This window comes from Ailuropoda melanoleuca, chromosome 2, assembly GCF_002007445.2.
Source record: "Ailuropoda melanoleuca isolate Jingjing chromosome 2, ASM200744v2, whole genome shotgun sequence".
NCBI classification, from domain to species: domain Eukaryota; kingdom Metazoa; phylum Chordata; class Mammalia; order Carnivora; family Ursidae; genus Ailuropoda; species Ailuropoda melanoleuca.
The window spans coordinates 171,567,134-171,593,155 of NC_048219.1; the positions used below are offsets into that span (position 1 = coordinate 171,567,134).

The window sequence follows — 26,022 nt, forward strand, 5'->3', positions numbered from 1 at the left end:
TTATTTGGGCATAGGAAAAAACTAATATTTCTGATACTTTTCTTTCTTTTTTTTTTTTATGGTTCACCTGGCAGTTAATATAATTCTCAACAAATTTCCATCTCTTCTTGGGATTACTTTAGGAAAATCTCGTTTAATATTGGAGAAAGTAAAGAAACTGCAGGAAATTTAAGAATTTTCTATAATTTCCAGAAAAAGCTAGAACATTATTATAATTGTAGCCATTAGAGAACCATAAATAAAAGCAGTGGCTTTCTGTAAAAATTTCTGAAGTAGTTCAACACACCGAAGAACCCAAGAAACGTTTAGTAATGTCTTACGACATCTAAGACAAAGGTAGTGAATATAATATTTGGTTAAGGTAGATTAAAAAAAATCTTACCTTATATATGGACTTCCACTGATTTACCAGTCCACCTATTTTATGTAAAACTAAAAAATTTAACTGTCAAGTTTTTGAAGTAAGCCTCTTTAAAAGAAACAATAATTTATAAGGATGAGCTGTACCTAAGACTCTGAATGGGGTTTACTCTATTTAACATCTTATGTATCAGTTCCTCAAAGTACTAAGACTCCTAATGGAGCCAAAATAGAAGACATTTTTGGGGATGGGTAAAATGCAAAAAATTCAGAAGGGAAACCATTTCTAAATTTATGAACAACGTGATTGATTGCTTAGGAATAAGTTAGTGATATAAATTTAGAAGGAGAAAGACATTCAAATGAAAGACCCAAAGTGTTTTGTCGTTACTTTAGACTGTTCCCCTAATTTGTCTCCTCTCACCAATGCAATTCTCTTAACGAGATGATATCACATAATTTTCTAATACTCAATGTGTTCTAGGCCAGTGGTTTTCAAAGTGTAGTCCCAGGACCAGCTAGTCCAGCATCACCAGAGAATTTGTTAGAAATGAAAATTATCGGGTGCCACTCCAGGCTTATTGCATCATAAATTCTAGGGTGGGACCTGGCAATCTGTGTTTCAACAAGCCCTCCAGAGAATTTGATGAATATGAAAATTTGAAAACTGCCGTTCTAGGCCAGTTGTCTCCAAAGACAGCAGGGCAAACATATTAGACAGGACTGTTGTAAATATTTAGAACAAAAATACGGACTTTGCAAAATGAAAATGAAAAGCGCTATTAATTAATGTTTTTATATTGGGCTTTGCAGTTCATATCTTTAATATTTTCTCATAGCTGATAGGTAAGAACCTCATTTTACTTTCTTTAATTAGAAGTGATATTAAGCTATTCAGATATTGGCCACTTGCATGTTTTTTCAGTGAATTAGTTCATTGTCTAATGACTTTTACTTACTGAGTTTTAAAGATTTTTTATACTCAGGAAATTAATTAATACTTTGTTAAATGTGTTAAAAATATCTCTCCAAGTTTCCTGTTTACATTTGTCTTTACAGAACTTTAAGCATTTAACTTCTTAAAAATATATTTTAAAAGCATTTTGCTTCCATGGCTTCTGGGTTTGTATCAAGCTTAGAAAGACCTTCCCCACTTAAGATTATAAAAATATTCACCCATCTTTTCTTCTAGCACTTTATGGGTTTTATTTTTGCATCAAAATATTTGATCCATCTGGAATTGATTGTGATGTAAAGAGTGTGGTAAAATGCGGTATTATTTTTCTTTCTCCAAATGGCTGTCTAGTTCCCAGTTTCTTCTAAGGAATGTTCCATCTTTTGTTTTGCTAATTTGCTGTGCACCTTTATCCTGTACTAAATTCCCACATTACTTGGGTCTATTTGCGTACTTTCTGAAATCATGTTCCGTTGATCTGTCTGTTCCCATGCCAGCACTGTACTGCGTAGTATATAATACATTTTTATATCTAATGAAAACAGTCTCCCTTCATGTAAACAACTTAAGAGGTCAATTCTATATTGAATATATTAGGAAAGTTTACTGCCACCCATCTGAATGTTAAATAAAAAATTTTTTGAAATGTATATAATCAACTAATTTTAAAAAATTTATAGTATAATTTATAAGGTTTATCTAAAATGAAATGCACCTGTATAAACATCTCAGGTGGTTAAGGGCTAATCTGGCTTTAGATATTTGACTTTTTGATTTTTTTCATCTTTATGTAGTGATAAAGGCATTGTATAAATTTGGTAAGGTAAACTAATAGACTGTTTACATGTTTATAAAATTAGGAAACATGATACAATTGTTTAATAATGTATACACTCTTTAATTAAAATTATCCTACTTTGCATGAACTGAGATGTATTATCTTGGAAAAATAACGGCAATACTTAAAACATGGTATACATTATTGAACAAAAGGAAAATGTGGGGGCACCTGGGTGGCACAGCGGTTAGGCCTCTGCCTTCAGCTCAGGGTGTGATCCCGGCGTTGTGGGATCGAGCCCCACATCAGGCTCTTCTGCTATGAGCCTGCTTCTTCCTCTCCCACTCCCCCTGCTTGTGTTCCCTCTCTCGCTGGCTGTCTCTCTCTCTGTCGAATAAATAAAAATAAAATCTTAAAAAAAAAAAAAAAAAGGAAAATGTGAAGAACGATACATGTTTTAACAGTCCCTTTCATTCAGTGTGGAACATTATTTAGAACATTTTTACTCTGCATATGAGTAAAAATTGGATAGAACTGACCATCATACTATGAAAACTAGTTAAGCTATCTATGTACACAAGCAATAAACAGACATGTAAGACATCTTGAAGTCACTGAAAATGTTCTGTCTTTGAGCATGTATATTCCTGAGACAGGAATAGGGTAGAGAAGGCTAGATGCTAGTCTATCAGTAAAGGAAACGCAAAGGCAGTAACACAGCTGCTCACTGGGGAAAGCCAATGGGAGCCTTTAGCTTAGGTCTGGTTAGCAGAGTTCTTTGCTAACTAATAACTAAGCCTTTTCTCTTTCTTTTCTCTGAGTGGTGGCCTGGGTAAGCTCTCTAGACCCCTCAGGGAGAAAAACTGAAGTATGAACCTTGTGGGTGGGGTTAGGTGAGGTGGGAGAAGGGTTAAGTACTGCTTTCTAAATGTTAAGGTTCCCCTGGATAGGTTTCTGTCTTTTAAACAGGAGACCTTCACCACATTGTCAGGGAAGCTGAGGAAGGAAAAGTCATCTTTATTGCCTGCTGCTTTGACATTCATTTCTGCCCCTAAGTCCCTTGGCTGGTGCCTCTTTCAAGCATTCTATGAAAACCATGTTCCCCCTGACGTTACCTCAGGCCTCACTATTGCCCTCCTTCCACCCTGCCCTGCCGTCCTGCCCCCACATCTTCCCCACTGCCAAGGAAAATCTGCTTATCTCTTTTCATTCTCAATTCTGAAATTTTTCTTTCAAATCATTGATGTAAGCTCTTTCCAGCTAAGTTTTTAATTTAAATTTCCTTTCTCTCTGCCATCAAGGATTATTTCCAGAAAAAAAGTGTTAACTCCTCTTAAAGGAGGGCTTTAATATATTTCAGCTTCCCACCTCTCAAAGCCAAACTAGATTTTTCAGTTTAAGTCAAGTCAGCTCAAGCTAGTGGCTTCCAATGTTGTCTTTGAATCAGCCACTGGTGCATGACTTGCAAGTCAGTCTATTATTGGTTTTATGAAAGGAAATTCCCACATTTCTGGTTTTCACAGGAATGACTACTTTTTAAATGCTATCTTTTCCTGTTTTCTCATCAAAAGTTTACAAAATTCTTCCCATCATTTTTGTTGAGAACCTCTCCTTCACCATCCTACCACCAACCATCACAGAAGAGAGACTAGTTAAGGGTACGTGGTATAGTCTTTTGCCCTCCTAAGGTTAGTTTGCGCATTCCCTCAAATTTTGGGCTCGTGCTGTGAGGACAAGGAGAGGCAGAAAGGGGACTCTACTGGAATTCAACAGCCTGCATCTCCCAGGAGCTATGGCTGTGGTGTTGGTTGGGGATGCGGGCTTCCCTGGGGAGGGGCGAAGGGAGGGGTATGTGTCAGGGGGTGGGAGTGATGGGCAGATGACTGCTAAGCTCCTCTCTGACTCTACGTAAGTTCTACGCTATGTAGACATAATTGAGTCCAAGCGGCGACTGTGGTAGAGAAAGAACATCTATAGGCTGCCTTTTCTCTATCTTAAGTGCTTTGAGAGCATCAGGAACTGGAAGATGATTATTAATGACAGCTATGGATAGCACATGCCGATATTTCCTGATGCACCATTGAGTGGTTTAATATTCAGAATACTGAAGAGGTTTAACAAAGCCATGATAATATACATCAGATGCTGAAATAAAAACAAAAAAAAGGATTTTTAAAAGACAAGTTTAACAAGATCTTGCTATCTGTGCTCCCATAATTAGGTGGAAAAAGTGTCACAATATCAAAAACATATACTGACAAAACCAATTTACTATCGTACCTTTTGTAATTCTAAAGCATAAAACAGTTCATTTCAGAACATACTACTCAGGCTGAAGAGTCAACATTTTTTGTATGGAAAGGTAAACACTCCTCTCTTCCCTATTGTGTATTCAGGTTACTTATTTACAGTCGCATGGCGAGGGAAAAAACACACACTAAAACATGACCAGAAAGCTGTTTTGAAAATTAAATTATCTGAGTAGCTTAGCAAGACTCAAGTTTTTGACATGAAAGTTTTCATTGGGCCAGAAAAATAGATCTATCCCTAACATATGATACAATGCTAGCTATCATTCAATGAAGTCATGTATCTTGGTAATGTCTACATTGAAGTAGACAGTTTCCTTGAAATTAGTTTAAAAGTCATTTAAAATAAAAGAGAATAAACACCTGGAAAAGGACAGATTTGAAAAACTAAAAATAAAGCAAACTCTTCATGAATTATTTATTGAGCATTTACTATGTGCTGTTCTAAATGCAGATTAATTGAGCAGTGACCAAAATAGAAAAAAGTCCATTTCCTTGTGGAGCTGACATTATTTCAAAATGATAGACTGAATCACAATTTCATTTATATCTTAATCACTATAGGTAAATTGTATCAAAAATAGTCAACCTCGCTGAAAACATCATAACAAACTAGCAAACAGACTAATATAAAATGCGAAGCGAAGGAGCTGAATGGAGTCAAGTTCTAACTTCTTTGTCAATAAGAGCTTAGAAAGAGTGTCCTGTACCAGGCAGGCAAACCCAGAGGTGGAGGGTGGCTTGTCAAAGGTCACACAGCAAATCAGTGGCAGAGTTAGGGATAACATCTAAACCTCTGTATTCCTACTCCAGTGACCTTTCTGTGGACTAGTCTCCTCTACTTTTTAAATGGATCTTAATGATTTTAGAACCAATAAAATTTTTTTCCTGTTAACGTAGCCACCAATAAAAGTTTATCTATAAACTTATTCTGATATGATGTGATAAAAAGCTGCATATAAACTATGTATTCAATATATTGTCAATTTTACTAAAAAGTAAACATGCATACATATGTATGGAGAATTTTCTTCTTTATACTTTTGGTGTACTTTTCAAATTTTCTATAATGCACATCAGTTTTATAGTTAGAAAATTATAGCGTGAGTTAAACAATGATGAACATTACCCCCTCTAATCAACAAAAAATTAGGTTGTCTGAAATGCTTAGCGATAAGATGATCACACAGTATTAATCAGGTACCTAACAAGAAGCTTGGTAAGAAATGTGTCTAGGCGGAGATGACAGCCATCTATTCAAGTGACCAAGTGGCTTCAAAAAACAATGGCAGCAGCCTCACCGGCGAGGACTGTGTTTATAAATGCACTGTATTTATAAAGTGGCTTAATGGCATAAAGGGTCGGGTCAGGCCTGAGGGTTTCACATAAGTCTCGTCTGTGTTAGCAGACGTTCTGAAACACTTTGACATGTGAATATAGGAGCCAGCAGGCCAAGGGGAAATGTTATTTACCAAGTTACTCTTTGACCAAAGTTTAAAAGCCAAAAAACCTAGCATTGTGTTTGAGTTTTTTTTTTTTTTTTAATCAAGGAAAACCTTCACTGACACAATAACATTTAAGAGCAGGCAATCATATAGCCTAAGAGTAGAACTGCATCTTGAAAAGTCGCCACTCCGTTTCTGCCACTCCCAAAACCTGCGAGCATATGCCGGGCTTGAGTTTTTCTACCCCGCAAATGTCTGAATGCTCTCCACAGGCCTTTCCATCTCTGTTAATTTATGATACTAGGACACAGGCAGGGATCTCGCCTGCCATCATCAGTGTTAGAGGATGTGGAGAAAGTTCCTCACTCTGCTCCGCGTCAACACCAGAGAGAGGAACGGACGGTAAGCAGCTGGAAACGAATGGTTCCCCAGCACAGGTACCTGGGAAGAGGAGTCCCAACTTTCTCTAGCTGTTTCAGGAATGCCACACCTCATCACAATCTGCATGGAGTGGCTGCTTCCCAAGAAAAGCCACAGAAAGGAAATATCATTAAGAAAGTGTCTACATGTTGGGGGGAGCTGTTCCCTCCCTTAAACCCAACCGCGCCAAGGCTGTTGTTCTCCATTGTTGAACAGGATGTAACAGGACTGCCAAGCGCAGCCCCCAGACCTGCTAATTAGGTGCGCTGACAGTGTTTGTTTTGGAACCATTTACCAACAAAGGAATGTGTCAGGCTGATTAGTGAGAAAAGGGTATGTAATGTATGTGTATTTGAGTCCAGATGAGGGAATAATCCAGGTATTCAGTCTGTTTGTGCAAGGACGGACAAAAACGAAGGCTGAACAAATAGGAAGCCACAAGGAAAGACCAGCTTCTGGGCAGTGCTTCTCTCTCGTTCTCCTCCAGAGTTTTGTTCTACTCCCCAACCCCTGCCAAAAAATTCCTGCCTAAACATGAAACTCTCTTTCAAGAAATGACAAACTGTAACTGGCTCCTTGAAAAAGGGAAGAGCCTCTGTAAGGCTGCTGGCAAATCTAGGGTTTGGTGATTTTCTAGGCGCCTAAGTAAGCGACAACTTCGGGCAAAGCCATCTCCGCGTTTATCCTCCAGGGACAAATCAAAGGGCATGAGGGCACAGAACACACAACCCTTCGTGGACTGCTCAAGTTGTGCTGAGAAAAACCATGCATCCCAGCATTTTCTAGGGCTAGAAGTAACTCTATACTTTATCATAAAGCAGTTGCTTTCTCTCTTTTAAACAAACCTTTATAAGGTCTGACGACAATTAGCTATTGGAAACTTCGTGTGTGCATGAAGCCTCAGGAAGGGTAGAAAGTGCCAAGGCAAAGACCAAAGTCCAGGCCCCAACAAGTTGAGGTCCTCAGGGACAGGGTTGTATGGATTGCCATGAAATGTAAAATGACAAAGACCAATTCACGAGGGTGCTGGGAGGAGCCTCTATGTTCTTCAGTACAAGCTGGGCCTTTCTGAAATCTGGCCAGATGGATGAAAGCAACGGGGCTTGGACTGAGTTCTTTGGGAGGCCTCCTTTTTCTGTAAGTTAACCTAACAAAATTGGTTTTTAAAATGAAAAAGAGGAGAGGCCCTGTTAGAGACTCACTTGCTATGGATTTTTCTATGAGGCCAGTGTTCATTCTCAATAGACATATGTAGGAAATGTTCTTGAAATGTGTGCAAATTGGACATGGTGTCAGAGTATGTTAACTCAACTGGTAAGAGTTTGGTGTTGATAAGTTCAAGGTTCTGAGTGCAATCGTTATTTCTTGGAGGAGGGGAGGGAGTGATCAACCACTGTACACAAAGAAAAACTGGCAAGTTATGCTCAATCTGCTTCTGCAAACCCTAGTGCTTCAAAAAACACAGAACGCTTTTAGAAGAGTAACCATTGAGCTGCAAATGGCCTCCCCCCTCAACAGGAAGAACACCTCCCTTGGATGTCTTCCCTGGGGCAAGTGAATGTTGGGGACCTGGGCAGGCCGATGCTCACGCCACAGAAATACTTTCAACAGCAGGTCAGCTGCTTCAACTTTACAGATAAAGCTTCCATATAAAGTAGTGAATTCAGACTTTCATGATGCTCCTCTATCTTTGCAAGTATTTCCCCCAGTTTTATTGAGATATAATTGAAATGTAACATTGTATTAGTTTCAGGTGTACAACACGATGAGTTAGTAAGTGTATATACTGCGAAATGATGACCTCAATGTTTAGTTAACATCCATCACCTCATGTAGTTAAACATTTTTTTTCTTATGATGAGAACTTTCAGGATCTACCACTCTCTTAGCAACTTTCAAAATACATGCTATAGTACTGTTATCTTTAGTCACCATGCTGTACATTACATCCCCAGAACTTATTCATCTTATAATTAGAAGCTTCTACCTTTTGACTACCTTCCCCCCGCCTCTGACAAGCACAACCCTGTATCTATGAGTTTGGTTTTTTTTAGATTTAACGTATAAGCGAGATCATAAACTTTCTCTATTTCAGATGGTGCAAGTATTTTAAATTTTCTTAACTAATCAGTTTATTTAAAAAACTGTCGGTGTCCTTAGTGAATGCACATGATATACTAGGGAGAGCTGAACCAGATAATAACTATTTATGGAATGCCTACTATATGGAACACACCAGATTCAGTGTTAAGTATAATCTTCTTATAGTATACCTACATCTAAATATGGCCCCAAGTGGTATAGGGGTCATAAAGTCTTGAAATGCAATGTTTTCCATATTGGAAAACTTGTGGGGATGATTTGTATGTCACACGAAAAAATTAACAAAGCCAAATGGATCAGACAGAAAGGACGGAACTGATTTATGATAGTTGGTGCATCTTGTAAGTTTCATGTTAAAATGCACATTGAGTATTTTTAAGATGAAGTATTTATGTACTTGCGATCTGGAAGCATTTCAAGATTCAGGAATGGCATCTTCACACAAATGTGTGCAGCAGGATGGTCTCTTTACAGCATTATGTCTTTAATAGCAAGAGAAGATTAGTGATATGTACAGATGTCAGAAAGAAAGCTGGATAGGAGGCAATTTAAGGGTTAAAAAAAAAAACAAACAACTAAGTCCTGGGTCAGTTTGTGGATATATGTGACTTTTTTTGCTTTTATAGTCATTGCTTTCCCTTGAGTCTTAGAGTGGTATCAGTCTATTCTTCTGATTTGTAATTCAGAAGTTAGAGCTTTTATTTCTTATTCTCAATCAAGGAGGGTATTTTTGGTCATTTCTCTTTCTTTAGGGATGTGGAATTTTACTGCTGTTTTAACAGAATGTCTATCTCTCTGAAAGCTGTGCTTTCCTTTTTCTAGGAGAGTAAATGTTGGATTAGGCTTAAGGTCTGTGATTCTGGATCTTACTATTGTATTTAAAATCCTGTAATTTGGATTTTAGTGTTTTCCTACTTAAATCAGAGAGAGGTATGTAATTAATTTGTGTTGAGGAAGAAAGACTACCTCAATGTAGAACTGTGGGCATTATCATCTGAATGGGGGGAGGCGATAGAGCAGCAAACAGGGGTCTGCCTACTCAGCCTGAGTAAGGCACACTGTCAGCTCCCACAGGCATCCCTGGGCCTCGTGACCTGCCTAGCAAAGTGCAGAGGAGGGAGCTCCCCACAGCCCCTGCCACAGCCCCTGGGCCATTTTACCAAAGAAAGGCACATCTTTCCCCCACCCTAATCTACTCTGGCCTACTGCTCCAAGTGTAAAAGCTTTCAGGATGGCACATATAGGGAGAATTCAAAATAACAGTCTGGGGGGAGGCTTCTTTAGTGACAGAGGGACATAATTTCTTCACATGTCTTTTATATACTGCAAAAATTGTTTGAAGACTATAGGTACAGAAGAAATCATGATGGATAATGGTAGAAGCATGGATTTTAGAGTCAGATGTATCTGGGTTCCAGTTTTGGCCTTATCTCTTGGGTCAAGTTCATTGCCTCCTCTGAACCTAGGCTCCCCCATTATTAAACGGAGGGGACAGTATTCCATCAGAGGACTGGCCTAAGAATGACGTGATGAGATATGTAAATCGCTGGCCGCAGTACTGGTACATATTAGTGCCATGTCCCTACAACCCCAACACTTTGTCTCGGTCTGTCAGAGACAGTGTTCTAGAAATTAATACTAGGGCTATATTTTTAAGTGACATATTCATGCAGCTTCCTCCTGCCTAACAATTAATTCAATAAGGAAAAGAAAGTCTCAAGAGCTGACCAGTGTTTGACACATGGTCGTAATCAAATAAGCACGTTAAAACCGAGTATATTCTAATACTGAAGTACACAGATCAGTGCTTTAGAGTTCAACACAGAGCTGTCTAACAGTTTTAGAAATTGTGGAACTACTATTTCACCTACAATGTCCATGACTCCTATGGACGATGCCCCTTCTTGGAGCTCCAGGACCACCCCCTAGACCGCGGCTCCTCCAACACTTCACAACTGCCTAACGGCTCAGTGTCTCGTCGCGGAGATTGCCAACTACTTGTGAGTGAGGAGCACGCCATGTTCACTGTGTGTCCAGAGCCAGCACAACACACAAACACAGGATGCTCAATACAGCATATACTCAAAGAATGGATAGTTCCAGTACTTGTGGAATGTCTTTTTACTGAGTTGTAATTATGCTGTTCAAATGATATTTGAATCTAAAGGGATATTAAGTATATTTCTGAGGACACAGAGGTGCTGACTTTAGCAAGGTGGTTAAGGATATGTGCTGATGAATTCACTAAATATATCATATCTAAGATTTTTACTTATAGATTTTTAAACATGTCTTATTTTGGAAAATTTCAAACATATTCAAAAGTAGAGAGAATAGTATAATAAACCCCTGTGTACCTGTCACCTAGCTTCAACAATTATCTTTCATTTATATCTATTCCCTCTCCCACCATCAGATTATTATTTTTTGCCACCATCAGATTATTTTGAAGCAAATACCAGATATCATATTACTTTACCTATAAAGATTTCAGTTACATGTAAATATTAAAAATTACCCCACTATTCACATTTATTTTTATCACATTTATTTATTCAGCACATCTTTATGGACATATTTTAAATCTGCAACTCGATTTCTTTCTTGATTTCTTTCTTCTTTCTTTCTTTCTTTCTTTCTTTCTTTCTTTCTTTCTTTCTTTCTTTCTTTCTTTTTTTTTTTTAACAGAAGAGGCAGGGGAGAGGGAGAGGGAGGGAGAGAATCTTAAGCAGGCTCCACGCCCAGTGTGGAGCCCAACACGGGGCTCAATCTCACAACCCTGAGATCATGACCTGAGCCGAAGTCAAGAGTCAGACACTTAACTGACTGAGCCACCCAGGTGCCCCTGCAACTCAATTTCTGATTAAAGTTTTCCTTTAATAAATCTTTTATTAGTGTTCATTTTTGTCCTTTCCCATAAACTTGCATGAACCGTTCCCAGTATTTAACTGGAAACTGAACACCAAGAGAAAGCTCAATGTGATTCCTGGAAAGTATTCTCAAATTTGGAATTCCAAGGAGGCTGGTGAGGACTCCTTTGCCCTTAGACATTTGTCCAAGCGTAGAGAGTTGCATTTAACCAAGAGAGAAACAGAAGATGCTAAACAGCTAAGTATTCCTTTTTGCTGGGTAAAGGGCTCCCTGAAACCACAGACGTGCTAATGTGGTCATTCTGATTATAAGAATCTGGCAACTCTGCCTATGGCCACAGCTGTCTTAGAGGAGTGATTCTTTCTTCTGGCTGTGATGCAGAATCACATGGTGAACCTTTGAAGATAGATTCTCAGAGTTAAAAAAAAACAACAACACAAAACCCAACAAGTCTCACAGGAGATTCTGATATGTAGTCAGAGGGAAGCATCTCTCCCTTAGTCATGGGATGAGTCCTGGGACCTACGGCTTTAAAAATGTGTGTGCAACCTAGCGCCCTGATGTTGGTCTCATATTCTCTGATAAAAGGAACCTGGGCTCCTTGGAGAAATGGCTATTTCTAGGATTAGGGCAAGAAATATATATGATGAGGCTGGAACATCTGGTAGCACAAGAAAGTACGGAAATTATCAAAATCAAAAACACCGCTATGATATATCAAAGTGATGCAGGAGCCAGCTGCAAGAGCTGGATGGCCAAAGCTGGAATAGTCTGAGCAACAAAATAAAGTAATCTTGGATTATAACCCCAAATGTAAAATAAATATACACATGTCCATGCTGATACGAATATAAATACTTCGAAAAGATAAATGGGAAGAAGAGACAAAACAGTCAGAATTCCAAATAATTTTGTATAAACTCCACTCCCGAGGGAAGTGGAGCATAATCTTCACTCCTTAAATGTAGGATAATATAGAAAAGGTGGGGGGAGAAGAGTTCCTACCGTGGAGAAACCTGACACAAACACTGCAGTGGTAGGTCATGCTGACAGTATGTACCAGTGGTCTGATGTGACGAGAATGGCACTTTCTGTCTGTGGTCTTCCTCCCCAAACCCGTAAAACCGAGTCTAATCATAAGAAAGACATCAAGTCTATTCCCACAGGGGATTCTACAAAATACTTGACTAGTACTCCTCAAAACTGTCAGTGTCCTAAAAACAAAGTCTGAGAAATTGTCACAGCCAAGAGGAGGCTAGGGAGATGTCACAACTACCTGTAATGTGGTATCCTGGAACAAGAAAAAAAAATTAGGTAAAAACTAAGGAAATCTGAAAAAGCTATGGACTTTAGCTAATAATAATGTATCAATATTGATTCATGAATTGTAATATTATACATAATTAATATTAATAGGGGAAAACTGGGTGCAGGTATGTGGGAATTCTCTGTATCATCTTTGTGGTTTTTCTGCAAATCTAAAATCATTCTAATAAAGTTTTAACGTTGATCAGCTTTGGTATTTGAGTCAGCTGTTCAGCTGAATGCATTGTGGTTTTTTTAATAGACTTTATTTTTTAGGACAGTTTTAGATTGACAGAAAAATTGAGCAGATAGTATAGAGTTTCCAGATTCTTACCCTCACCCCCAGTTTTCTCTATTATCAACATCTTGCATTAGTGTGGTAAATTGGTTATAAAGAATGAACCAATACTGATACACTATTATCAACTAAAGTCCAGAGTCTAAATTAAAGTTCACTCTGTGTTGTACAGTTCTATAGGTTTTGACAAATGTATAATGGGCAGAATAATTTTATTCCCAAAAAATCTCCTGTGCTTTACCAATTCATCTTTCCTTATGTACTCCCAAGCCCCTGGTAAGTCACTGATTTTATTTTTTACTGTGTCTACAGTTCTGCCCCTTTCAGAATGTCATATAGTTGGACTCATACAATATGTAGCCTTTTCAGACTGGCCTCTTTCACTCTGTATATATGCATTTATGGTTCCTCCATGTCCTTTTGTGGCTTGATAGTTCATTTCTTTTATCGCTGGATAATATTCCATCGTGTGGATATACCAGTTTATTTATCCATCCACACATGGAAAACATCTCGGCTGTTCCCAATTTTTGGCAATTATGAGTAGAGCCACTATATACATCTGTGTGCAGGGTTCTGTGTGGACATAAATGATCAACTCACGTGTTAATTAGAAATATATTGTTTCATCCCCAAATATGTTGGGATTTTGCAGGTATCGTTCTGTTACTGATTTCTAGTTTAATTTCATTATGGTCTGAGAGCACACTTTGCATGATTTCTATTCTTGTAAATTTGTTCAGATGTATTTTATGGCCCAGAATATGGTCTCTCTTGTTAAATGTTCCATGTGAGCTTGAGAAGAATGCATATCCTGTTATTGGATGAAAAACATGAACTGGCAAAGACGTCAATTAGATCCAGTTGTCTGATAGTGCCTTTCAGTTTAACGATAAGCTTAAGCTGATTTTCTGCCTGCTGGATCTGTCAGTTACTGACACAGGGGTGCTGAAGTCTCTTTAATAGTGGATATATATGTATAGTTGTGGGTTTGTCGGTTTCTTCTTGTAGTTCTACTAATTTTTTTGCAGCATGTATCTTGACTCTGCTTGTGCACGTTAAGGATTGCTGTCTTCTTAGAGAACTGACCCCTTTATCATTATGCAATGCCCCTCTTTATTCCTGTGTGGAGGATTGGTATTATTTCTTTAAATATTCAACAAAATTCATCCATGAAGCCATCTGGCTTCTTTATGGGAAGATTTTAAAATGACTAATTCAGGACTAATTATAGGGCTATTCATATTTCTATTTCTTCTTGAGTCTATTCTGATAATTTGTCTTTCTAGAAATTTACCCATTTCATCTAAGTTGTCTAACTTGTTGGAATAAAGTCATTTATGGTAGCTCTTTATAATTCTTTTAATTGCTTTTTCCTTCCTGATTTTGAATAGTTGTGTCTTTTCTCTTAATTTCTTGGTCTAGCCAAAGAGTTGTCAATTTTGTTGATTCTTGCAAAGAACCAACTTGTGGTTTCTCTGACATACTCTTTTTCTATCTTCCATTTCATTGGTATCTACTCTAATCTTTATTCTTTCCTTTCCTCTGCTTGCTTTGGATTTAGTTTGCTCTTTGTTATCTCATTTCTTAAAGTGGATTTTTTGGTAATGGATGTAAGACCTTCTTTCTTTTTTCTTTCTGACATGTTTTTCATGATATGTTTATAGCTACAGGTTCACTCTAGGTACTATGTTAGCTGCATTCCACACATTTTGACATTTTATATTTCATTTTCATTTATTTCAAAATATTTTAAATTTCTCTTCTAATTTATTTCTTCTTTGATCCATAAGTTTTCAGTGTGTATTGTTTAATTTCCAAAATTTGAGGGTTTCTCAGATTTTTTTCTATTGGGGATCTTAATTCAATATGTCAGAGAATATACTTGGTATGTTTTCAATTTTTAAAAATTTATTGAAACTTGTGGGGCACCTGGGTGGCTCAGTTGGTTAAGTGTCTGTCTTTGGCTCAGTCATGATCCCGGGGTCCTGGGATCCGGTCCTGCATTGGGCTCTTAAAACAAATCTGTACCCATTAGGAGTTACTCTCTTTCCTTTCCCCGATGCCCCAGGCAACTACTAATCTACTTCTGTCTCTATGGATTTGCCTATTTGGGACATTTCATACACACAGAATATCAAATATGTGGCCTTTTGTGTCTGACTTCTTCCACCTGGCATAATGTTTCTAAGGTTCACCCACACTGGCAGCATGTGTCAGTCAGAGTCCTTTTCAGGCTGAATCATATTCCATTGTATGGATATACCACATCTTGTTTATCCAGTCATCAGTTGATGGACATTGATGTTGTTTCCACTTTTTGGCTATTATGAATACTGCTATGAACATCTGTGTACAAGTTTTTGTGTGGTGTGCATTTTTAAGCAGTCTATAATCTCTAGGCCATGAGTTAAGTATCTGAACTCAGGAAACGAGGCTGGAATGTGTGTGTGTGTGTGTGTGTGTGTGTGTGTGTGTGTGTGTGTGTGTCTTTCTGTGTGTGGGGCCAACTCAAGTTCCTGTATGTTTACAAAGAGTCTTTGGGTTTAAGAAGAGGCCAGAAGGGCTGAGTCAACTCTTAATATCTTAGCTTCACCCTACATGCTTCAGCCCTCCCTGGCTACATGCCTCCCCTTCTGTTCTGAACCACAGTGTAAGTAAGTCCTGCTGGGTGGGAAATGAGGCATGATTTCATGGCCAAAGAAGCCAGTGCACAGACACATAAACAGTATATATTTCTATGATGCTTTTGGAATGAAAGGAAAAGTGATATGTATCATTTTGTGATTCAAGAAAAGCAATAGTAAAAACCCCACTCTCAAGTTAGTGGGGGAAGAAAATCATCCATCAGTCAATGAATGTGATGATGCCCAAATATTACTTTGGTTAGAGAAATAATCCCACATAAACTCCCACTTTTCTCTCCTTTGGATCCTAAAACTTTCATCACCACACTGCAGCGCATCTGTGGAGTAAAGCATGTGGTGAGCCAGACAGCTGTTCCCCAGTGTTTTGTAGTTTTATTCCTGGCGGTCGGTCCAGTTTTAGCCTTGCTCTGAGACTGCGATTTCCCATCGCCTATCACTTAGCCCTGAAGTGTGAGGATTCTTCCTCCCTCATCTTCATTTTAAAAATGAATCTGAACACTCTTCGTTACCTAAGGAGGCCGAGATAGGTGATGTTTCTTTGCAACTCTGCTATCTCATTCTGGACAAAGATAGTGAAGTGAGTTGGGAATAAATACAGGAAACCAAAGGGTAAAAAATGTTCTCCAAGAATAAGGGAAATATGATACAAGGTAAGAGACAGAGATACAGTATTGACTAGAAGTTGGCCTGATCTGACCAAATAAAACCGCATGTGACATACTCGGGTATACTTTTGTAAGACAAGAGATTCTGTACCTGCTTGTTGAAATATCCTCAAAAGGGTAGAGGATCTCTCCATTGTTACAGATTTCACAGATGAACCCCTTCTGGCTACAAAGACTGCAGCTGTACACGTGTGAGGTGGCAAATTTAATGACCTTGCCCAAGAATGGAGCCAGCTTCCCCTCTATCACCTGCAGAAAGAGAAATGGGACAGGGAAGCAAATACATTGAGAACAGAAGTCTTGCAGACATAGGAGGACTGGAATTCCTTTCCTTTACACAACAGGAAAACCTCTAATTATAATTTCTCAGCAACTCTAAGGAAGAAAAGACGTAGTATTTTCACTCCAAAAGAACTCTCTGGTTTAAACCACTGGAGGTTGGAAAATGAAGATGTTGAAACTTCTTGTGTATTCCTCTTTCTCTGTAGTGTGGTATAGGGGACTGAGGACCAACAAACGGGGAACACTACTTTATAGACCGACTTACCGTTGTGGTGTGATGTAAGAGGAGTGTGGTGAATTTCCCAAAATAGAAAACATACAGGGTAAATACTGATGTAGAATTTTATGTTATAAATTCGGTAACTCCCATCCTCTGATGAGTTAATAGTATAGCTTTTTACCATCTCCCCCAACACATGTAACAAACGTGGAAAAACAGGTTTTGTTTGCTGCTGCAAAGTATCTTAATATAAAAAGGTTGCAATTTCACAGTCTGAGAACCACATTCAGCCTGAGGATTTTTTTTTTTTAAATCTCTTAGTGTTTTAGAAAATGAGCCAATTTGATAAATGGGAGATTTCACAGAAAAATCTAGAACTTTGGCTTCTTTGGAAAAATCATCAAACTTAGCCAAACGAGGCCTGAATTCCAACACGATGACGATCCTGGCTGTGAGCAGGGGCTGCTTGCTCCTCCTGAAGCACGTGCTCTGAGGTCGACAGGTGTCCCTTTTAGGTCCTGCTATTTTGCATCTGCCTGCCTTATCTGTTGGCCTGCAAACATCCATGAGTCTGGAACCAGTGGTTAGTCAGACCCCTCCTCACTTAACTAACACTGAAGGGCTTCAAAGACTTCAGCAGTTCAGCAGTTCAGTACTAACAAGAAAAACACTCTACCTTCTCTCTCATTCATATATATGCATATACATGCTGATTTTGATATAAAACAATGAAGATTAAATTTAATTTGGAAATAACTGGTAATAGCTGGATACTTTCAAATAAATACAGAATTAAAATGACAATTTTACAGAAAAATAACATCTGAGGGAAATGTAGTAAATCATACCTAAAGAGAAATTATGATATCAAGGTGAATAAATAGCAGTAGTGGATAAAAAGACTACAAGGAATGTAATAATGTATTTTGCAAAAAATGAAGCTATACATAATACTGGAGATAAAAAACTCAAAGTGGTTTTTAAACATCATGGAATAATCTTACAATGTTATAAAATGAATATAACAGTAGTTAACTCTAAGGATGGGAACAAGTTGGAAAAACAAGTCTTTTACTTTGTATATATGTAGTTTTTTTGCATTTAAAAAACAATGTATATTATTTTTATATTAAGATGCAGAAGGTGAACGGAAAAGTAAGATTCACTGTTTTGTAAGAGTGGATTTTTTTTTTCTTAATAAAGGGGGTAGAAATTATGCTGGCTGTTTTTTGAGTCAAGCAAGTACATCTTCCACCATTCTTTCACCTACTCTCCTCTGCACTTCCTTTAGGAAGCCATAGGTTGACCTGCTTTATTTATGTTTTCTCAAGAACCATTAACTTCGATAAACCCCAGTAACATGGACTCCTAATACCACCACATGATACATACTTTCGAAGAAATAACCACTACCAAATCTTATACCAACCGCCGGTAAACACTTTCCAATGTGTCATAGGGTTATTTCTAAATTGTGGTAACAATAGTTCAGCTGAGTTTGGTTTTACTTATGTTACTCTTTCCTAAACAACCAAGGTTAATGACACATTCAGAGATGCACTAACAAAATATAGTCCATTTGGGGGAAAACATCAGGATATAGAACAGTCTGGAAACCAGGTGAGTAAAGGTTGTTTGGAGGAACTGAGGTGAGAAGGGAAGACATGGAAGAAAACATGAAAGTTACCATCTAGGATCTAAGGGAGAAGACTGGGCATTTTATGCATAAAGTTTTTCTTTCTTTTCTTTTAAAATTTTATTTATTTGATAGAGAGAGGGAGACAGAGAAAGAGGGTAGAGTGACAGGGAGAAGCAGACTCCCCACTGAGTGTGTAGCCCAACGTGGGACTTGATCCCAGGCCCCTGAGATCATGACCTGAGCCGAAGTTAGATGCTTAACTGACTGAGCCACCCAGGCACCCGATACAGTTTTTTTTTCTATTAGGAAACTTCCTTGAGATAAAGGCCATGAACAATTTGAAGGCTTTTGAAATATTTCACCAAATTTACACTGCCAGAAATGTAAATTTATTCCTACATGGAGACTTTAATAAGCTTTAAAAAATTAATTTGGGGGGCGCCTGGGTGGCACAGCGGTTAAGCGTCTGCCTTCGGCTCAGGGCGTGATCCCGGCGTTGTGGGATCGAGCCCCACATCAGGCTCCTCTGCTGTGAGCCCGCTTCTTTCTCTCCCACTCCCCCTGCTTGTGTTCCCTCTCTCTCTGGCTGTCTCTATCTCTGTCAAATAAATAAATAAAATCTTTTAAAAAATTAATTTGGGGAGCGCCTGGGTGGCTCAGTTGTTTAAGCATATGCCAGGGGTCCTGGGATCCAGCCCCAGGTCAGGCTCCCTGCTCAGCAGGAAGTATGCTTCTCTCTCTCCCCCTGCCCTCCACTCTGGTCATGCTCTCTCTCAAATAAATAGATAAAATCTTTTAAAAAATTAATTTGGGGACTGGTATCTTTATAATATTTATTCTCCCTATCAAAGAACCTTACCTATATCTCCATTTTATTACATATTCATTTGTTATAGCTTAATAAATTTTGGGTTTTTTCCCTATATAAGCCACTCACACTATTATTTAGGTTATTTCAAGGTTAAACTTTTACATAATATTTTTTCTTATTAGCTATTGCTGGTATTTAGAATATACTGACATTTGTGTATATCTTATATATAACGATATTATTGAATTTTCATGAATGCAAATCATTTTTAGGTGATTCTTTTGGGTTTTCTGAAGTAATAACTTGGTCCCTTCCTATTATTATATCTCTTACTTATGTTTCATGTCTTATTTCATCATCCAGTGATCCTAAAATAATTTTACATAATAATGGTGTTAGCGGATATTCTTGCTCTTTCCATGAGAACCAAACTGGAAATTATGTAGTCTACAGTGAGTGCTTCATTTTCTCCATCAAACACATATATATCATCATTCACCACATTTATTAATTACCTCTCCTTTTTAATAACAGCTTTGAGATATAATTCACATACCATGTAATTCACCTATGTAAAGTGTACAATTAAATGCTTTTTAGTATATTCACAGAGTTGTGTACCATCCATCACAGTCCATTTTAGAACATCTCATCAACACTCACAAAAAACCCTGTACCTATTAGCAGTTACTCCCTTTTCCCCTGTAACCTGTCCCCACTCCCCCAAGCCCCAGGGAAACAACACACACACACACACACACACACACACACACACACAGTCTCTATAGATTTACCTCTTCTGGACATGACATATAAATAGACTCATACAACATACGGGTTTTTTGTGATGACTTCTTTTACTCAGTATAATGTTTTCAAGGTTCATGTTGATTCTCCTTTGAATATCTCTGGTACAAGTCTCTTTCTCCTGTCTTGCCCCAGCTATTATCACTCCTCTCTAAATTAATGAAATCATCTTCCAGTTTTATTTTGGGATGCCAGTCTTTTCCTTTTCATCCATCCAACATATATGCTAATCAGTTTAGGACACCATTTTTATCAAGTATCATCTCTTCTTTCAAATCTTGGTGAATTCTTATTTTATTTTTAATAAAAACTCTTCACTCATTCATTTCATAAAATTCTATTGAGTTATTATGTCCTAGATACTCAGTATAAGAGTGAACCGGACAAGATCGGAGCTTACATTTTTGCTTGGTGTGCACGTGTCTCCATAAGCTGATTCCATACTACTTATCCAAGCTCCTTTGCCATTTCTTACTATGTATCTTCCGTTGTGAGAAAACACTTCCCTGTGCAGAATATGCTTACTTTTTCTCTTGTGCCTTCACCCATGTCATTTCCTCTATCTTAGGTTTCCCTTCTTAACACTTATTTAAATTTCTCCTGGGCTTCATGGCTCAGATCTAGTCAGTTGGCTACTTCAGCTGTTACGGATCTCTAGTGCTTCATATAATTTACTTTTATATCATGTAATTTAATACAGAACTTGATGCTGTTTTGTACTCTTCACTATTGTTTAACGTGATTGTTTTGCTTATCCAACCAGATTGAACATATAAAAATGGTGATACTGCCTATAAAATGGTGATTTTTACCTATAAAATGGTGATTTTATATGGCGCAATCTAAGAATATAAATTGCTTGAAGTCAAAGACTGAGTCTCACACTTGTTTTAAATATCCCCTCTCTGTCGGGGACATAAGTTCCTGCTGACTGACCAGGGATGCCTTCCTGTTTTTCTCCTGGGCAGCAGCAGTTGCATGGTGGGGCCGTTTTTGTGTCACAAACACTCTTCATCATTCTGCTGTGTGATTTAGGGAGGAGCTTTAGGAGCGCGCGGACCTGGTGGCTGCTCAGCTCTTCAGGAACTTGTTTTTGCTCTTTCTACTTGATTAATCGTTCCTCCTATTTGTCAGCTTAGGTTTGTGGCCATGTGCCAAAGAGCTGCCGATGCTGAAAGTTCTCCCTCCAGAAAAGTGAGGTAATAGTCTCTACATTTATTTTAGAATTTACATACATTTCTTTAGTAGTATTGAAAAGAAAACTTCGTACTTATAATTTTCCAGAGGTGCAGATATACTTAGGAGGTTTAAAGCCTGTCTTTGAATACAACTACTAGCAGCACTGGAACAGAATCCAGCTCTTCCGGCTTCTGGTCTAGAGGTTTCATCACTATAAAGAAGTAGGTTCCAGGTGTGAAAACTCCTAGGGTTCTTTTTAAAAATCAGGCATATGGGGCGCCTGGCTGGCTCAGCCAGGTGAACGCCTGCCTTCGGCTCAGGTCATGATCCCGGAGTCCCGGAGTCCGGGGATGGAGCCGCACATCAGGCTCCCCGCTCAGCGGGCGGTCTGCTTCTACCTCTGCCCCCCGCCCCCACTCGTATGCGCTCTCTCTCAAATAAATAAATACAATCTTTTAAAAAAGTTACCACATCTTTTGAAAAATAAAAATCAGGCATATCTTTGCTTTGGGTAGTTGCTTAAAAAGAAATCAAGTGTCCAACCTCCACCACCATCTCCTGCCTCCAAGAGTCTTGCAACTTTCACTCCCAATTCCTAGACATCTTGGTGGGGGCTTAAGGTTAGGGACATATTCCATAAACATCATGAAGATGGTGGCCTCAAAGAAGACCAAATCCCAAGGAGCCACTACCTTCAGGTTCTAACTGAGAACAAAGTAGAAAAGAGCTGCCAGGATGCCAATGGACCTGGAAAATGACTATGGACAGGACAAAGTCAAATGTCCAATAAGCCAACAAGTTGCCCAAGAGAGCCTGAGAGAAGTCAGACGTGAGAACTCTTCTATGTCAGCCCTAAACTGAAGCACCTCCCTAGGCAGTATTACTGCCTAGAGTAACAACAGTCTTCAACAGGGCCCAGCACGGGGAAAAGTCCTACGAACTGTGTATTTAGATTTGCATTGATCCAGGGGATTCTGATATTACTGAGAGCAAGCCAGGACTGATCAGGACAGAGTAAACCACAAAAGTGCTTCCTTAATAAATCCGGCCAAAGCTTGTTTAAAAAACAAAACAAAACAAAACCTAACTATCGTAGTTTTTGCTTCTTGACAACTTGGTTGTATTTTTCTGGTGTGTGGTAGTTTGATTCATCAGGGAGTCACCCAGAGAGGCTGACATTACAGAGTTTTCCATACCCCCTCAGAACTTAGTTGTCTCTGGGTACTGGGAAGCAGCAAAGCACAGTGGAAAAGGCAAAGCTGATCTGAGTACAAATTCTAGTTCATCCACTTTCTAGCCACGAGATACTGGCAAGTTACTTAACCTTTTTGAGCCTCAGTTCCTCAACTGAAAAATTAGGATAATATCTACCTTGCAGGGTTGAGGGATGGATCAGATTTAATATAATGAAAGCACTGGACATAATGTCTAACAACTCAGTGTAAGTGATTAATAAATAAATAATAGCTTACTATTAGTTTATCTTAATCTGAATAGAAACTTTATATGATTTAGATTCATTCCTTCTTTCAAACACTTGAGATTTATAGCAGGGGGGAAAAGATCTTTTTTTTATATGTCATTTTTAAAGGCTTTATTTATTAGAGAGAAAGAGTGCAAGCAGGGAGTGGGGGGAGGAAGGGCCAAGGGAGAGGGAGAGAGAGAATCTCAACCAGGCTCCACGCCCAGCAGAGTCCGACATGGGGCCCGATCTCACAACCCTGAGATCATGACCTGAGCTGAAATCAAGAGTCAGACACCTAACCAACTGAGCCACCCAGGCGCCCTATATGTCATTTTTAAAAGGCATCAAATTGTCTTTCTGTTTGGATGGGATCAGTAGAAATTAATGTAAAGTGGTCAGTTCCATTCCCTTCAATACTGCTGTTAATAAGAGAATGGGCTTATATGACAGGCATACTTATTTTTGCCAGGCAGAATGCTGGGGAAAGACATTTAACACACCCCAAGCAAGCTTGATTTGAATTGCTCATATAACACCTTAGCAACACTTGGAAACTGTCTTTCTTAATCTTTTCTTACCTGTAATTAGTCACAGGTTAATATAACTTTATAATAATCCATCAAAAGTCAGAAGGCCATTCCATGTTTAGCATAACAAGGCTAGTGGTTTTAGGTAACCAGGTGGTCATTTCGGGATGTCAGGAGTGAAGGTGAACTAGACCTCTGAGATGAGGTTTAGTTATCCTTCCACTTTATTTTCCCCAAGTGGCCAGTCTATGTGAATAAAACCACTACAGAGTCATTAGAAAACATCCGTAGCTCTTCCCCCATCTCCCAACCCCCGGCACTTCTCCTTCACCTTCTCCATACCAAGCTGCTCCATCTGCTTGAGAAAAGGCAGATGCCCAAAATAGGGAAAACAAGTTTGCTTCTGTTTTCCATTACACTTAATTTCTTGTACTAAGGAAGGTACTAGTCTGACTGACTTAGTCGGAAGGTGTACATATGTGATTATTTCAGAGGTATTTGGTCACGTAGTCAGAGAATACACATTCTCATTTGTGATTTAAAATTATGTGTCTTCTCATCACATGGTAGGATAAGGACAAGAGGCAACATTAAGCTGATATCTTCTTCCCAATTTTGCTATTGTTTACTTTTGCAATCTTTGTACAAATTCTTTGCACTCATCATTTTAGTCCTTCTAAAACTCAAGGAGCCGTCCAGTGTCACTTTCCATCCTCCAGCTGGCTGACCAATATACCAGCTATGCTTACCCTTCTTGTGTGACTGCAGCCCACGAAAGCTGCCTGGTTGAACTTCCAGCTCAGGGATACACACATTTTCCCCCCTTTCTATTCTGGTCAAGATGGTCAGCGTTGGAATTTGAGGCCTATGGCTTTCTTGCAGACTAAGACAACAGACTTTATTTGATTTACTTTCTTGCAGACCAATCAAAAATTACAATTAAGTTAAAAAATAACCTAGCGCTGCCTTCTCCAAACCACAGTTTCAGAAACAGCTGCTTATTACTCATGTGTGGCACCAGGAAATTGCAGTGTCATGTTCAAGGTCTGTGGCCAATAGAGATCTGTGGGATTGGGAAAAGGGCACAAATGATTCTTTTATGTCCGCTACCTTCACTCACTTGGCACCACCACACCATTTCAAATCTACAGGGGGAGTGGGACAGACCACTAGTAACTTGGGCAAGAAAAAAGAAAAAAACTCTTTCTCATTGAATTTCTTCATGCATTGGCTCATTCCTTTCCCCTGATTTGTCAAGTTACCTTCCATTTCAATACAAGCATTCCTCAGCCATTGTGTAACATCTAGATTCTGGACAACTGTTGGGAATACTGTGATGAAGAGGGCTGTTGCACTTGACAAATGGCCCCTCCTTAAAAGTCTAGCCAGAAGACCCTATTCATGGTAAACAAAGCCACCTGCCACTCACTAGTAACAAGCTAGCTTGATGAAATGAAAGAATCAAAACTGGCACACACTGTAAAATGATTTCAAATATAATTTAGTTTGCATTTGCTTGGCCAGAGGACCATGAAAGGTTGTGCTCACTATTTTTTCTCTGAGTGCCATTTCTCAGCATTAACACGTGGGTACCATGAAGTCTAGTGATCTTGGTCAGGTGAGTTCGTGCAGAACTAGGAAAAAACTGTTCACAGATTTGGCTCAGGTTTGAAAACCCTAACACTCAGAATATTCTGAATCTTCATTCAATTTTAAATTTTACCACTCTTAATTGTAAGTCCTTAAAAACAGAAAATAAAAAGCATACCACCATATTATTTTTCTTAAAAACAGAAAATAACTAGGGGTGCCTGGCTGGCTCAGTCAGCAGAGCACGAGACTCTGGATCTCAGGCTTGTGAGTTTACCCACAATGGGTGTAGAGATTGCTTAAAAGGGGGGAAAATAACTAGTATAATATTTTCCTACTTCAAAAAGTTTGTTAAAACCCCATTTCCCCATAACTAACATTTGAGCTCTTTTTTTTTCTTTCTAAAGAGCGAGAGGGGCAGCACGAGTGGGGGAGGGGCAGAGGGAGAAGATCTCAAGCAGACTCTCTGCTGAGCGCAGAGCCCGATACAGTCCTTGATCTCACAACCCTGATCATGACCTGAGCTGAAGCCAAGGCTCGGACACTCAACTGACTGAGCCACCTCAGGTGCCCCTGAGGTCCTCATAATGGCTCAGTGCTGGGAGGTTTGTGCAGAAACAGAAAACTTCTCTGATCAGCTGCTCCCTAGCCCTCTCACAGGACAGAGACTTTGGCTAATCAAGCACTTCACTGCAGGTGGATTATGAGGTTACCAATTAGCTCTTTTCTGAGCCTCTCCCCAAGGTGACAATCTCTAGTTAGACTGTAAACTAATGTGATAATTTAATCTGGGTTGATGTAATTGGGTAGATTTGTGAGTGGTCATCATCATTTCCATCAAATCGCAGTTTGCTTCCTGCTGGAAACAGTCTCAGAGAATAAAAGAAAAACAATTTCAATGTCAATCTTCTTTAATGGGTGAATGGCAAAGATGAACCCAAGAACACAGTTTTCTAATTCAGAAAAACAGATGGGATGGGGCCCGCTTCACAGAGGTCTTCCGCGCTAGGTCAAGTGCCCCCAGGGCCACAACCTTGAGGGCTTCAGTGGAAGCCTCTGCAAAGGGTGAGTACAGTTATGTGGAACACGTGTCGTGAGCCCCCACACAGGTCACATTTATGAGGAAAATAGATGAAAATAGTTTAAATTGAGATAGTTTCATAAAATTCTCATGGTACAGTCAGCAGAATCTTACTTCTCTATTGAGTTAATTAGTTGTATGTCTGAAATAAATTATATTTAGGTCTCTATGGCTCATTTTGGCTCCAGTTAAGATATTACAAATGGCTAACAGACACATGAAAAAATGTTCAAAATCATTAGCCATCAGGGAAATTCAAATCAA

General features: G+C 38.8%; 1 protein-coding gene across 4 annotated transcripts in view; it reads right to left on the reverse strand.

The window, feature by feature from the left end:
* Window positions 1–26,022, reverse strand: part of PLEKHM3 (pleckstrin homology domain containing M3) — a 179,046-nt gene that overhangs the window by 13,985 nt on the left and 139,039 nt on the right. For 2 of the 4 annotated variants that reach the window (XM_002918092.4, XM_011223464.3), the window contains exon 7: window positions 16,249–16,406. In XM_002918092.4, coding sequence (XP_002918138.1) covers window positions 16,249–16,406 — 158 coding nt within the window. Of the gene's footprint in view, window positions 1–11,094; window positions 11,638–16,248; window positions 16,407–26,022 lie in introns of those variants that run through there. The other 2 variants (XM_034655073.1, XR_004623592.1) reach the window with 2 other exon arrangements.